General features: G+C 36.2%; 1 protein-coding gene across 3 annotated transcripts in view; it reads left to right on the top strand.

Annotated features, from left to right (window-relative positions):
* fdxacb1 (ferredoxin-fold anticodon binding domain containing 1) overlaps positions 1–15,998 on the top strand; it is a 42,116-nt gene that overhangs the window by 17,814 nt on the left and 8,304 nt on the right. For all 3 annotated transcript variants that reach the window (XM_039763960.1, XM_039763961.1, XM_039763962.1), the window contains 4 exons: positions 103–288; positions 8,147–8,303; positions 12,907–13,110; positions 15,404–15,562. In XM_039763960.1, the coding sequence (XP_039619894.1) occupies positions 103–288; positions 8,147–8,303; positions 12,907–13,110; positions 15,404–15,562 (706 nt within the window). The remainder of the gene's footprint in view (positions 1–102; positions 289–8,146; positions 8,304–12,906; positions 13,111–15,403; positions 15,563–15,998) is intronic.

Here is a 15,998-nt window from a genome sequence, read left to right as displayed (position 1 = left end):
TGCTAGAATTGGGAAAAATTATTTTTCAGAAATACATGATAAGCAAAAGTGAGACGAAGGGGTATAATAACTGCTATGGCCTTAAAGAATACTTTGTTATAGGTGGTGACTCCATGAAGCCTACTCAACATGTGCTGCTGGTGGGAGAGGGAAACTTCTCCTTCTCTGCCTCCCTGTGTAAGACAGCAGAAGCTGACACAAAGATCACAGCCACTTGCTATGAGTCAGAAGAGGAAGCAAAAAAGCAAGAGGAAGCCTGCAAGAGTATCCAGTGTCTGGAGGAGAAAGGTATCTAGAATTATTATTCCTGTGCTTTAGAAAGTGCAGAACTGAGAAGTGATGCTTTTAAAAGGATCTGATTTTTAATAGTATATAGTAACTTGAAAAAGCAAAGGATGAAATGGATTGAAAGTATAGTTTTACAAATATACATTTTTGCCCTTGTTGCCCTTTACAGTTGTATTAATGAAGAAGTATTATTAATTTTAATTTTGTGATCTCTTCTGTTTAGCACTGGGCTGTAAACCAAAAGGTAGCCCTTGCTATGTACTAAAAATACAACAAATACAAGACCTGGTACATCTGGCACTATACTACAGTTGTGCTTGAAAGTTTGTGAACCCTTTAGAATTTTCTATATTTCTGCATAAATATGACCTAAAACGTCATCAGATTTTCACTCAAGTCCTAAAAGTAGATAAAGAGAAACCAGTTAAACAAATGAGACAAAATTTTATACTTGGTAATTTATTTATTAAGGCAAATGATCAAATATTACATTTTTGTGAGTGGCAAAAGTATGTGAACCTTTGCTTTCAGTATCTGGTGTGACCCCCCTTTGCAGCAATAACTGCAACTAACCATTTCCGGTAACTTTTGATCATTCCTGCCCACCGGCTTGGAGGAATTTTAGCCCATCCCTCCATACAGAACAGCTTCAGCTCAGGGATGTTGGTGGGTTTTCTCACATTAACTGCTCGCTTCAGGTCCTTCCACAACATTTTGATTAGATTAAGGTCAGGACTTTGACTTGGCCATTCCAAAACATTTACTTTATTCTTCTTTAACCATTCTTTGGTAGAACGACTTGTGTGCTTAGGGTCGTTGTCTTGCTGCATGACCCACCTTCTCTTGAGAGTCAGTTCATGGAGAGATGTCCTGACATTTTCCTTTAGAATTCTCTGATATACAGTAATTCAGAATTCATTGTTCCATCAATGAAGGCAAGCCGTCCTGGCCCAGATGCAGCAAAACAGGACCAAACCGTGATACTACCACCACCATGTTTCACAGATGGGTTAAGGTTCTTATGCTGGAATGCAGTGTTTTCCTTTCTCCAGACATAACACTTTTCATTTAAACCAAAAAGTTCTATTTTGGTCTCATCTGTCCACAAAACATTCTTCCAATAGCCTTCTGGTTTGTCCACGTAATCTTTAGCGAACTGCAGACGAGCAGCAATGTTTTTTTTGGAGAGCAGTGGCTTTCTCATTGCAACCCTGCCGTGCACACCATTGTTGTTCAGTTTTCTCAGGATGTTGGACTCATGAACATGAACATTAGCCAATGTGAGAGATGCCTTCAGTTGCTTATAAGTTACCCTGGGATCTTTTGTGACCTCGCCGACTATTGCACGCCTTGCTCTTGGATTGATCGTTGTTGGTTGACCACTCCTGGGGAGGGTAACAATGCTCTTGAATTTCCTCCATTTGTATACAATCTGTCTGACTGTGGATTGATGGAGTCCAAACTCTTTAGAGATGGTTTTGTAACGTTTTCCAGCCAGATGAGCATCAACAACTCTTTTTCTGAGGTCCTCAGAAATCTCCTTTGTTTGTGCCATGATACACTTCCACAAACGTGTTGTGAAGAGCAGACTTTGATAGATCCCTTTTCTTTAAATAACACAGGGTCCCCACTCACATCTGATTGTCATCCCATTGATTGAAAACACCTGACTCTAATTTCACCTTCAAACTAACTGCTAATCCTAGAGGTTCACATACTTTTGCCACTCACAAATATGTAATATTTGATAATTTTCCTCAATAAATAAATGACCAAGTATAATATTTTTATTTCATTTGTTTAACTTGTTTTTTCTTTATCTGTTTTTAGGACTTGAGTGAAAATCTGATGATGTTTTAGGTCATATTTATGCAGAAATATAGAAAATTCTAAAGGGTTCACAGACTTTCAAGCACAACTGTATATATGCAATTACTAAGGTATTAGAATAGTCCTATAAAACAGAACTTTCATATTTGAATTTGTATAATATGTTATTGTTTTAAAGACACTGCTACCGGTGTTTTTAAAGTATCTGGAAGTAAAGTCTCTCTAAAATGATCTTAAGGCAGTACAGTGGCACAATGCTTAATGTTACTGCCTCACAGATCTAGCATTCTAAGTTTAGATCCCATGTCTAGTCTTTGTTTTATATTTTTTAGGTTTTCCAAATATGTTTGTGTTTTGTTTTTTTTTTTTGAGTATTTGTTCTTTTCCTCCCACTTCACCTAGAATGTATGTACTGTCTGGTTCTTGACTTGAGCCAAATATTGTTGAGATAAGGTCCGGCCATCCCACACTCATCTGAAAGTTTAAAAATGGTATGTTAAAACTATTTTTCCCCAGCCACACTCACATGAAAGAAAAGGCTGCCTTTCTTTACCTTCACTCAACCACAAATATGCAGTCATGCCAAAACAAAGTGACCCAAATTTGCTCTGACCATGACTGTTTCCAAGAAAAGATTTTCAGACATGCCCATCTGAAACACATACTGCTGGGTTCCAAGCACAGCTACTGTTATTTATTTGAGAAGGACAACTACTTGCATCCCTTGCACCAAATAAGCAGCCTAAATATAACTGTACATTTGCACACACACAAAATAAAAGATTGATGTAGCATACAATTACAGATGCAAAAAAAAAAAATTGTAGTCTGTCCCCAATATTGTTGATAGCTTACAGAGTGTTTTCTAATATTAAAATCATACATCCAATATCAGCCTTGTGAAGTGCAGTTTATAAAGTACACACACCCCAGGCACACACTATGGACAATTTAGGATCGCTAATGTACCTAACCTGCATGTCTTTGGATTGTGGGAGGAAATTGGAGCACCCGGAGAAAACTCACGCAGACACGGGGAGAACATGCAAACTCCACGCAGGAAGGACCCAGGAAACAAACCCAGGTCTTCCGGCATATTTGAAATGTCCAAATAATGACAAAACAATTTTTTTATACTGAATGCTGTATGAAAAACTGATCATCTGCATATTGGTTCAGGTTGGCCATTTCTGTGTATTGGAGAATATTGAAAGAAGTTGTCAAACCATGTGTCCTTATTAATCTGTTTTTGACTATTAGTGCCATTTGGTTCTCCTGTAAATTGTAAAGACTTTGCTCCTTTCATTTGCTTCCACATTATAGAGTCACGCTGATGTCTGTTAAGGACCTTTTAAGTGTTTGTTATCTAACATTTTTAAAAAGTTCTTTAGTTCTAATAACCTGTCATTCTCTGCTGTTTAATACCGTAACACTCATTGGTCTACTCATTTCAAAATCTGCTCATCCAGTTCCTGGTAATAGGGCTTTGATGCCAGTAGCAACAGTACTAGACTCAAGACCGTAATCAAATCCGACCAAGACACCAATCTATCGTATGACACACACACAGCCACTCTTGAAAATTTGTGAACCCATGTAAAGTTAATGTCAACTTTATTTATATAGCACATTTAAAACAACATAGGAATGCTGTGGCCAAAGTGCTTTACAATAATAGAATTAAAGAAAAACATACAATTAACATGAATAACATAAATAGAAATAACATAAATGAACATAAATAAAATCAATAATAAATAGAAGTAATGTTACATAATCACAATGATGAAACCATCAGTATTACTGAAGGTCACGGAATGCAAGTGAATAGAAATGAGTCTTTAGTCTTGTTTTGAACAGTTCAATTGTAGACGACTCCTTTATATGATGAAGTAAAAGTTCTACAGACGAGGAGCAGCTGAAAAAGCCCTGTCCCCCTTAGTTTTACACTTGGTACGAGGGACAACAAGAGACAACTGACCAGAAGATCTAAGCACTCTGGATGGCTGGTGTAAAACACACAGTTCAGATAAATAGGCAGGAGCAAGCCCATGTAAAGATTTAAAAACTAGCAACAAGATTTTAAAATCAATTTGAAAACTGACAGGCAGCCATTATAAAGAAGCTAAAAATGGAGAAACAGAGTCATACTTTCTTGCCCCAACCAGAAAGCGAGTGCCAGCATTCTGGACCAACTGTAACATGTTTATCAGTGATTTGCCAATCTCAGAATACAGCAAGTTGCAGTAATCAAGGCGAGAAAAGATAAAAGCATGAGTAGCTTTCTCAAGATCCCTAGAAGATAAAAAAGGCTTGATCTTACCTAATAGACGAAGCTGGAAAACGCAACTCTTGCCTACAGAATTAACTTGATTCTCAAAAGAGGGGTTACTGTCAAAGGTAACACCTAGATTGAGGACTTGAGGTTTGCAAAAGACAGAGAAAGAGCAATTGGGGCTTTAGCTGATGGATCCACTATAAGCAAAATAAAGTGCTCATTATTTTCAGTGGACACATAAAATGGACTAACTAAAGATTTCCTACACATAAAAACAGATTTGAACTCATAACATTATTAAACTGTGATATTTAACCAATCATCATGGATTCTTGCCTGCAAAAGTAAATTAGCCATTTTCTGTCAGTAACTTATGGTTCCTCCTTTAACAGCCATTACTTCACTCAGCCGTTTCCTATAATCAATGTATTCTTGAAGGTGGGACTTTTTACACTCCTATTTACAGAAAAGATCTGTGAGGTTTGAAGAACATATGGCATGAACAACTCACTTGTGCTCCTGCTACATCATTTCAATAGGATTCAATCAGGGTTTTGTCTTGGCCACTCCATGATACAAATCTTCCTAAGCCATCCTTTACAGTGACTTACTTGAATGTTTAGGATAATTGTCTTGTTGAAACATCCATTTTGTGTCCAACTACATTTTTTTAATTCCTTCAAGAATTCTTTGATATTTTCCTAGAATGCATGTTTACCTCAATTGCTATGTTTCAATGAACAAAATTTACTGTACATGTTTTAAGCGATAAAATGAAAATGTGTTAAATAACCTTTTTAAAATTTGATTCACGGTACATAATGTAATTTCCTGAAGAAAGAAAAAAACTGATGGTCCACAAGCTTTTCTTTATCAGAAAAAAAAGGTTGTTTGACATTTTTCATCCCTCATTTCACATACCGTATTATGTAAATTATATACTTTTATGTTCCTGACTTTTCCCATATCCTGCTGATAAGGATTAGAGCAACTAAACAGACTCGATACACAAGCAACTGATTAAAACTGGCTAATTTCTGATCATTTATATGTTTCAGCTAACCAACACCTTAGGTCCCATTGACTGAATGTCCAACTTTTCAACAATAACATGAAAATGTGTTAAATTACTTTCTAAATTTTGCTCTCAGCAGCTTGTTTCCAATAACTTTTAGTGAAAGAAACATTCATATAATGATTTTAGCCTTCTCCAAAGACTTTAGTACATCAGAAAGTTATGGGACATTGTAGCTGGGAACAATTTTAATAAACGCCTGTGACTACAACATTTTTGAATCAAAATCAACACTGAAAATGCTGTGTAGTTGCATGGCACCATTTGTGGGATCAGTTGGTAGCAACTGACCACCAGTTCTAACCCCAAGGCGCATTGCTATAGCTTTGTACAGTTTGGCTGTTTTCACCAAGTATAGAGCTGCCGAAGAACAATTTGTGGTCAGAAAGACCACAGTCCACTTCTGTGCTTACATGGTGTGCATGACCATTCAAGAGAGAATAGTATACAGCTACATCAATTTATCAACCTTTCGGTGAGAAAATGAAATTGTGTAAATGAAAAATTGTGTAAATTGGTCTTTGGCACACCTTGTGTGAAAGGTCTATGGCATACTTAATGGAGCAGATGTACCGATGCTTCCCCCAACTGAAGGTTACTACAATTACATTAGCCATCCTTATGATTAAAGATTACAAAATACAAGAACCTGTAATTCCTCAGGTTTTGTTGATGACAAGTACTGAAATCTGAGACATTTGTGTTGGTACTTCTGGAAGTGCAAATAATCCAGCTATATCATTTTTGAATGAAATTGTATATCCTGTTTTTACAATTGCCCATGAGGAAATGTGATTATTTTATTTTCTGAAAGTGACATTGAACATTATGGAAAACTGCAGATATTATTTTGACAAGCTATACTACTGCTATTACTGAAAGAAAATTCATTCTAAAATGCATTTTTTTCCTATTAAAAATCTTTCCACTACAGTTTTTCAAAACATTTCAAGTATTGGCAATATATTTATTGAAACAGCAGAAAACTTTTTATTGCTATTTGTAAAATATTACTGACAATTCCCATTTTTTGCTTGCATCGACAAACATTACAAAGCATTAAAACACATTTCAAGTATTGAAATATATCTATTGAAACAGCAGAAAATGTTTTTTTGATATTTACAAAATATTCCTGACAATTGCCATTTTTTTGCCTGCAGCAGCAAACATTCCAAAGCATTAAAACATTTTTTGCATAAAATCTTTTGGATATAAACCTAGCTAATGTAAGGTTACCGAGGGCCAGAGTTAGAAAAACAGTAGACCTTGCTGGCTGTTCACTAAAAATTGGCTCTGTTGTACCCAAACAGAAGAGGCTTCTTCCTGATGACCCTTCCATATTTGTCATTTCTGTTTGAAGTTCTTATTTTTGATCTCTGCACCGCAACTCCGGAGGCAGCTAGGGAGGCTTGCAGATTTATGGATGTTATTTTACTTTCATTATTCTCAGGGCCTGAGTTAAATTTTAGGCGGACATTCCATTCTTGGTAGTTGTTTTAAACGTTATCTACTGGTATACTGGTTTAATATGTCTAAGGGTGGATTTCTGGAGTCCAAATCTGCTTGAAATGACCTATCCAGATTGAAGTTCACCAACCACTTTTTTCTTAAGTTCTGTTGATGTTTCTTTAATTTGAGAAATGATATAAGGCTCTTAAGGAGATTAAGTAAATTGCTCTCTTGCAATTACGTATATTTTCTCATCCATATTGCATCATTTCAGAGGTTTAATTTTATTGGGTAACTCTCTTAATTGGTTAACTTCTGTCACTGACCCAGCTGATCCCTTTTAGCTTTGATATATTTCTCATAGAACCAAAGGTTTACTTATTTTTTGCAGACCTGGATATGCACACAACACAGGACACAATTTCCTTATACAGTGAGTATTATTTTAATGTATGGGTTTTCTTTTAAATAACTCACTGGTAAATAAATTATACTTCAATTAGAAAGTGACAAGTTCTGATTGAATATTTATTTGGTGGTTTTAAAAAAATAATAAAATCTCAACTGAATGCAGTGGGTTCACAAACTTTCAAGTGTTACTGTACAAGCACTCACAATCACTCTTACCGGACAAAACCTAAAGCACACCTTTTTCTGTGAAGGTGTGGAAATTGAGTCACCTGAATGAAAACAACAGACATTTAGAGAACATATAAACTCCACATTCAGTTTCTCTGGAGCCGTGTGGAAGCAGCAATTAACCTATGTGTCTCCATGTTTCCTTAGGGCAGAATTTTTATCTAATATTCTTAGTAACAATAAAAAAATGCACAGTTAAATTTAGAACTCCCCTTTTGTAATCTATTTTATGTGACAAACTAATACAACTATTTTTAACTCCTAGATATTTCTTCATAAATAAAATGCCCACGCTGCATGGTATTCTTCAATCCAGATAATCTCAAAGGTGTATTACAGTGTTTTATATGCAATCTTATTTTTAGAATTGGGTTAAGTGACTTGCTCAGGGCCACACGGTGTACCCAAGACTGGTATCGGATCTGCAACTTTCTATTGTACAAAAGATATTTAAGCTATGAGCTACATGTAATGGGATGAATGCAAGATAAAATAGATTGCTCAATTAAGAGAGCATTGGCCTTCCATTACTAGAGTTGTTTGGGTTATTGATGTATCTATCTCTTGCTTGCTTTGTACTTCAGGAGCTGAGGTGTTCTTCAATGTGGACTCTACTAAGCTGGCTGAGTTCCCTTGCCTGGCAGACAAGAAGTTTAACTGCATTATTTTTAACTTCCCTCACTATGGAAGAAAGGCAGGTGTGAAGAAAAATCGAATGCTGTTGGCCAGCTTCTTTCTGAGGTGTGTAAGATGAAAAACTGAATTTTGCATTTTTTTTTTTGTAAACTTATAACAATTTAGAGGAAATCTTCTCAACTTGAGTACACTGTGTGTGTGTGTTTAACCAGCCAAGTTTATGTGTGTTTACTGAGCCAGTATGTAAGAGAACTTTCAGGTTAAATATTCTATAATCTTTTGTGAGACTAAAAATACTTTCATATTCTCCAATTATTTCCATGGCACAGTACCAGAATTTAACATATCCATCCAGTCATAAATTGGTTTTTCTCAACCTTCTTATCCAGACCAGTGTTGTGGTTCAGCTGGTGCCTATTCCAGCAAGCGTCATGCACCCTGCCGTCATGTGATTGCACATACAAACGTGGATGAAAACACATATACACACACACACACACACATTGTGGTCAATTTAGCATCACAAATCCACCTAAGCTGTATGTCAAAGAACCGTGGAAAGAAATCCAAGAACCTGAAGGAAACTCATGCACACGTGGAGAAAACATAAACATACAGACTCCACACAGGTTTTACCCAAGACTTAAACTCCAGTCCCCTTGTTACGACTTAAACTCCAGTCCCGTTGTTACAAGGCATTGCAGCAACATGCTTCCCCAGTTCAACACAATTACTATAATATTTCCATCTGACGATCATATACTTTGAAACTTACCTTGTTGAGTTTGGCAACTTTAAAATGTTTTTGACACACGATCTACAAAACATTAGCAAATTCTGCAACAAAATTTAATAATAAAATATAGTGGCGTACATGCGTGTTACAAAAGATCCAGCAAAGAAACCTAATTATAAAAATGGAAGGCATCTAAGAACACTGATCATCAATGTCCTATCCATTTTTAACAGATGGTGGACCTTCCTATGTTACTATCACCTATAGCCACAGGTCTTTGAATGACCTCATAGGGTCTTGTGGCTAAAGGAGCCACAGAAGGGTCTGACACTAAAGGTCTGCAACCTGACCCTTTCAAAGGTTTTTGACAGAGAAGGCCAAATTTCACACTGTGACGCTGCCCCTGGACACTTGGTGTAAAAGTTAAAGTAGCAAGCTTTAATCAAACCTAGGCAGACTGTTTTACTGGCTACTTATTTTGTCCACTTCAAGGGTGGCAGATACCTATTTGTTCCTGATATAAAAACATTTTTATTTATGCTACTGTAAAGTCATTTTCATTCCTCCAGTTTCCAAATGTTGTTAATCTGAAATTTGCTCATGGTTTTAGAAACTCTTCTCATTTGACAGTCTCAAACGCACTGCTGTTAGTGTGCTTTAAATTACAGCACATGACATCTGAGGTTACTCTTAGGTGTTTTATTGTTCTTAAACACTTGTAAATACTGTCATTAAAGATAAGGCTCTTCCGAAATTTCACACTCCCATAATCTACACTTTTTATTACATGAGAAATTTTGGGGACTAATTATATTTTTGTGGTGATGGGATGTTTTACAGTGATGTAATGTTAAATTCTAATTAGGTTATTATTCACCAATGCTGCTCACTTGTTCCTTTTATTTGATATTTGATCTCTTGACTGGGTTTGCATTGTAGGATTACTGTATGATTACTACAGTATCCACTTATAAAATGCACAAAGAGTTTGGATCTCCCAAAAATGGCAAAAGAGTAGAAAAAAGGCAGGCAGCATTAAATACGAAGTGACGTTTTACAGCTGAAACAAGACTTTAAAATATGTGCTGTCCACATTTTATAAGCCATAAATCCAATTTATGATAGATTGAAGTACTTTGTTAAAGTGCAAAGTGCTGCATGTGGACTAGAGGAACAATTGTCAATTATAAATACAAGATACTGTTCTATAGGAAGTACCCTCTGAAAAGGATTTAGGGGAGAAGTGATTAAAAAGGGAGTTTGCATGTTCTCCCCGTGTCTGCGTGGGTTTCCTCCGGGCGCTCCGGTTTCCACCCACAATCCAAAGACATGCAGGTTAGGTGGATTGGCGATTCTAAATTGGCCCTAGTGTGTGCTTGGTGTGTGGGTGTGTTTGTGTGTGTCCTGCGGTGGGTTGGCACCCTGCTCAGGATTGGTTCCTGCCTTGTGCGCTGTGTTGGCTGGGATTGGCTCCAGCAGACCCCCGTGACCCTGTATTCGGATTCAGCGGGTTAGAAAATGGGTGGGTGTATGGTTGATTTAAAAAGGCAAGTAAAATATTATTGTATCATGGTGGACTGGATGACTGGAGCACGTGTCTGCCTGGGGGGGTTGCAAACTGGGATCCCGAGTTGTTTCGCTGTGTTGTGGGTGTGGCAACACACTGTACCAGTGCATGCTCCCCAACTTAACTTGACTTGTTGTTGCATTCAGACTATATAATGGACTAGTGAGACCACCTCTGGAGTACTGCATGCAGTTCTGGTTACCACACTACAATAAAGACATAGCAGCACTTGAAGCTGTGCAGAGGTGAAGAATTAAGTGCATACCAGAACCTAAGGACAAGTCCTACCCTAAAAGGGCCAGATAATTAACTTGTTTAGTCTTGAGCAGAGGAGATAGCTTGGGGATCTAATCCAGGTCTTTAAATTTGTTTAGCTAAGTAGATCCAGCTAAATTCTTTCGACTAAATGGCGAATCACATATGTTGAAATTAACTGGAAGTGCAATTAACACCAAAGAACTTCTATATACAATGAGCTGTGGGAATTTAAAACAGACTGCTTTGTCACGTACTTTAAGTAGAAACCTTGAGAACCTTTAAGTGGTTAAGAAGTATTTGGATGAGATTTTGGAACATCTTGACTATTAGCTAGACAATTGAGTTTGAATGAACATATGTTCTTATGTTAGTAAGAAAAAGTGTGTAAGAAATTTGTGTTATGCAAGCGTTTATTGTGACTGCAGTTGCAAATAGGCTTGTACTGTTAAGCTCTAGGTAGAATTTAAATGAGCTGGCCTCACTCTTGTCTCTTTTTTCCCCCTTTTGTCAGGTTTATGAATCCATTTGAATGCATTCTTTGAAACTCGCATGAAATTTTGTGAAATAGGTACAGGTAGCTTTGGGACATGATTGGCTTTTTTTTTTTTTAAGCTTTTATATATCTATATTTTTGTTGTCTGAATATTGCACTATAATATGGCAGCATCTACAAATAATAAAAATTTGACACATTTTTCAATTATTCATTTTCTGAAGCCTGTGCCCTCTCTTCCCTCTCAGTCTGTCCACTTAGGTGATCAGGTGAGGGGAAAGCTGGAGAAGCTTTCCACTGGCAAGACTGTTGGGCCTGATGACATTAGCATAATGAAGGAATTTGCCAGACAGCTTTGTAGGGTCCTTTTAGTACCTAATCACCCTTTCCCTGATCCTACAGAGGAGGCTACAACTACGGACGACATCTTGCATAGTTCAAACACCTAAAAATGCCATCCTGAAGCTTTTAATGACTGCAGGCCAGTAGCTCAACCATTGCACATCATTAAAACTTTGAGGTAACTGAACCTGAAAAAAAAGACTGTGACACCCTGATTAAACTACAGATCACTTCATTTCCTCACAGTTTTTTTTTTTTTATATCACACACACACAGATGTATGTAGATGAGGCTGTTATCTACATGCTGGGCAAAATTTTCATTATGGTCTGGAAAAAAGAAGGCTTCTTAAGTGCCTTTAACTCTGTGCAGCTTCTTTGGGTATAAATAATCTGAAGGTGATATATGTAGACCCCTTTGCAGTGTCCTGGATTATGAACTAACTGAAAGGTAACAATTTGTGAGACTCTATGGGCTTGTTATAACAGTTTAAGTAGGAGCTTTCCTATTTCCAAATTATTTGTGTATCTTTTATTTTCCTTGTTAATCATTAGTACTTTTCTCCCAAAACTGTATGTTCAAAATGGGCTAAAATGCACTGAAAATCTCATTGATATACTGTGCAATAAACAGTGTATTGACGGTCAGCACTACATTTTTTAATTGTCAGTTATTGGAAATAAGTAAAAAATAGTTTTTGCCTCTATGGGTTCATTTAGTGGTTCTCTTTCATTCTAAAAAGAACTTAGTAGAAGCAGCTTCTTTTACCATTGGCCTTCATGGTAAGAAATAATAAGCACATCTCTAGATAAAAAAAAAAAAGTAAAAATGAATCTAATTCTAGAGTCACAGAGCGTCAGGTCCGATCTTGGTAGTTTTGGATGTATGACAGGGAGCAACACTAGATAGGGCATATCTGACAGAAAATATACTTGAGCACCAGTACTATTGTAGCAATGGGAAGGTGCTGACATGTTTATTTCTAATTTAGATTTTGTTTCTAAATGGGTTTTATGAAGAGATGGGTAAAATGCTTATTAGAGGAATAAAATAGCATTTATGTAGCTCCTACACTCAAATGTCAAACACTGAATTTTCCTATTAAAGTACATAAATTTCTATTTGTCTTCACTTGCAAAGCAGTAGAGGAAAAATGTATTTGTTGAAACTGGATCTGTGTCATTCAACATTTATATATCACTGAGACATCTTTGTGTGGGACAAAGAAGAAGCCTAAATATGGAATAAACTGTTAAATAAAGATAAGCTCCTTATTGTACTTATACCATAGCACTTGTCTTTATGTCTTCAGTTGTGCAGATGTACTTACTCAAGATGGAGAGGTGCACATTGCTTTATGTAATGGACAAGGCGGCACTCCTGCAGACCAGCCAATGAGAGAATGGCATAACAGCTGGCAGGTGGTAGCTATGGCTGCTGAGGCAGGTTTTATTCTCAGCAAAATATGCCAATTTGATTCCTCTAAATGTGATGGCTATAGAAGTACTGGCTATAGGTAAGTTTTCTCAAGTGCAGCTAACAGTTTTGAAAAATAAAAAAAACTGAAAATAACAAAACACATACGTAATACTGTATTTGGGTAACAATAACTTGAATATGTATACACTTGCTTAACTACTCTGGGTTTATTTTAAAACTTAATAATTCTCATTTCAAAAGATTAAATACATGTTACATGAAAAGATTAATTGCACACTGAAGCATTGGTTTAGTTTATATAAAATGAACATGCAATGATTCCAAAACCAGAGCAGGGTCGCCAAAAAGGTTTGTTAGTGTTAGTAAAACCCCTGTGGTTGGAAATATAATTGGCTATATGTTGTGCCACAGCATAATATATGGGACAAATGGTGTGCTGTTGCATATCAATCATGAATTGCGCAGATGATTTCTAAGGGTATGTTCCAAAAGAAGGGTATTAATGTCACATAGATATTCAAAGCAAATTGCAGCAGTACTTGGTTGAACTTTTTTTTTTTTTAAATATTACCAGGCAAGATGGCATCGAAAGTTTTTTTTTTTTAGTTTAATGGATGTTGTCAGCATATCACAGCTTTAGCAAGCCATCCTCAACAAGCTACAAAGACAGGTAGCTCTGATGCATTATGGTACCCCACACAGACCTACTGGTCCAATAATGTGCCTTTCAAGTGTGGTCTCTGGAAAGCATCTCTGCACCATCTGTAGCAGTAATACCTGACATCACTACAGATCATAGGAGTAACATTATGTGATTTAACCATTCCATGGCGTGAAGGGCAACACCTCTTTCTAATTGGTGGAAAGCACTGATGCAGTCTCCATGACCTGTTGTCTAATGTGCTGGTGCTTCTGTGGTGATGTTCCTCACGGATAGGCCAGTTTCTGGTCAGTGGGCAATAAGGGCATTTCTGCAGCTCTAATTTCCTCCATACAAGCGACATGTGTCACAATACACATAACACATAGTCTAAAGAAAGTCAACATTTTTCAGTCTGCTGAATTATTTGTATAACTAAAAAAAACATTTTATGACATAAAAACCAATTTATGGCATTCTTGTTTTTGCTGTGATGACAATAAAAGCCTCCTGTGGTCTGACCCTGCCTGGTTATTGCCTTCTTTTTCATTTAATGATATGTAAGCCTCACATTGTTATCATGATTTTTCCCTGTCTATTTATTATCTTTTTATTGCAAATCCAATGTGCAGGCCTCTAGTGGCATTCGATAACATAATGTTCATGCAAACCTTACCATTTTACTATGTAACTTTACTGATCTGCCTGACAGTGTTCATGCAAACTGGACCAGTGCTATTGTATACATTTCATTTTTTGTCCCAGTTGCACTTACTTATAGAACCTGTGTATGCTTGGATAAATCCTATCATTGATTCATTGATTAAACAGATGTACGGATTCCAGGTTGCTTCAAGCACTGCTACCAACAAGACCTCTTAACAATATTATAGATTCTATGCATTCAAGATTAAAACAAAGTTGTCTGGTTAGCATGCCTAAGCATGTGTGCACATTATATAAGCCCAGGAGCTCCTAAGATGTGATAAATGTCACTCAGGAACGTCCCTGTACCATAGTAATGCGGGGAGTAACAGATATTCTAGATATTATGTACCATTCTGAAAATGTTAAGTAAAACATATTCAAAATATTGCTTCCCTGTTATTCAGATGTCTGACAACTAACACACATTTTCTTAACCAGGGCAACACTTGGTCCTATAGTTTTCCATTTTTTCTTTATTATCAATCTAATCATTCATAAAATATATTCCCTTAAATTAAACACCTTGAATTTTCAAATTCCCTGAAACATCTGCTGCTGAATAAGATCATAATTCCTGCAAAGTTTAAAAAATAAAGTTGTTAGATTACATTTTTTGGGGTTCACTATTATTTATTCTTGGTGGCATCATATATGTGTATATTAATTTTTGGAATCCCCTGCTGTTGGTGGTTCTAAAATACAAAGTTTCAAACTGTTCAGCTAAAGGCTAAATTATTGTATCTCCCCATTGTAGAAGAACATTGCACTAATTGTTCTCTCCTTCAGCAGCAAGGCTGATTGATGGAGCTATCATTTATTTGATTAGCAATAAGAGAAATGCCAAAAAGCGTTAATAGAAATCAGACTAAAATGCTTGAGAAAGAATGATTTTTAAATAAAGCCAAGTACCTTCTGATCATACATGATGCGTATATTTGAGTATTTTTGGATATATTGTCAGATACTTATTAAAGATATGATATACTTATTAAATTAATTATTTCTGCCTGTTTTTAATCAGGAGCCAAGATAAGTCATTTCACACTGAAGCAGCACTGAATCATATCTTTACTAGAAGTCTCCAGTTTTTACCAGCAAAGCCAGTAGTGATTGAAGAGAGGGTTGGTAAGGAGCTTGTGAGCTTTCAGGTGCCTGGTGACCTTTGTGAATATATGAACAGGTAAGAAATTTAATATATGGATTTTACTAGATCAGGTGAAAGCGATGCTTCTTTCACCATTGAACATCATGAATCCCATTCAGTTAATAATGAGTTAATATCATTTTCAAAGTAAAAAATAATTAGTACAGTATACTTAAATGTAAACTAGAAGGTTAAGTGCTTGTTGATCATTATAGCTTGCAGCATGCCTAAAAATAGTGTCTGCAATTGAAGCACACTTGGCAGGGACATACGCATTATGCTTCACAATTTGGTGGTCATTACTAAGCACCATACCATATTTAATTTAACATACTTAATGAAAAATATGTTTTTGCTTCAAAATCATCTAATCACATTTAATGCACATTTCTGGAGTAAAAACATTCATTTTTATTTAATTTTCCAGTACATGAAATTTATGTATAGTGTGTGTAAATTTAAATGACAATTG

The sequence above is a fragment of the Polypterus senegalus genome, chromosome 9 (assembly GCF_016835505.1).
Source record: "Polypterus senegalus isolate Bchr_013 chromosome 9, ASM1683550v1, whole genome shotgun sequence".
NCBI lineage: Eukaryota > Metazoa > Chordata > Cladistia > Polypteriformes > Polypteridae > Polypterus > Polypterus senegalus.
The sequence above is the reverse complement of the archived record's forward strand: the minus strand, read 5'-3'. Positions and strand labels throughout refer to the sequence as shown.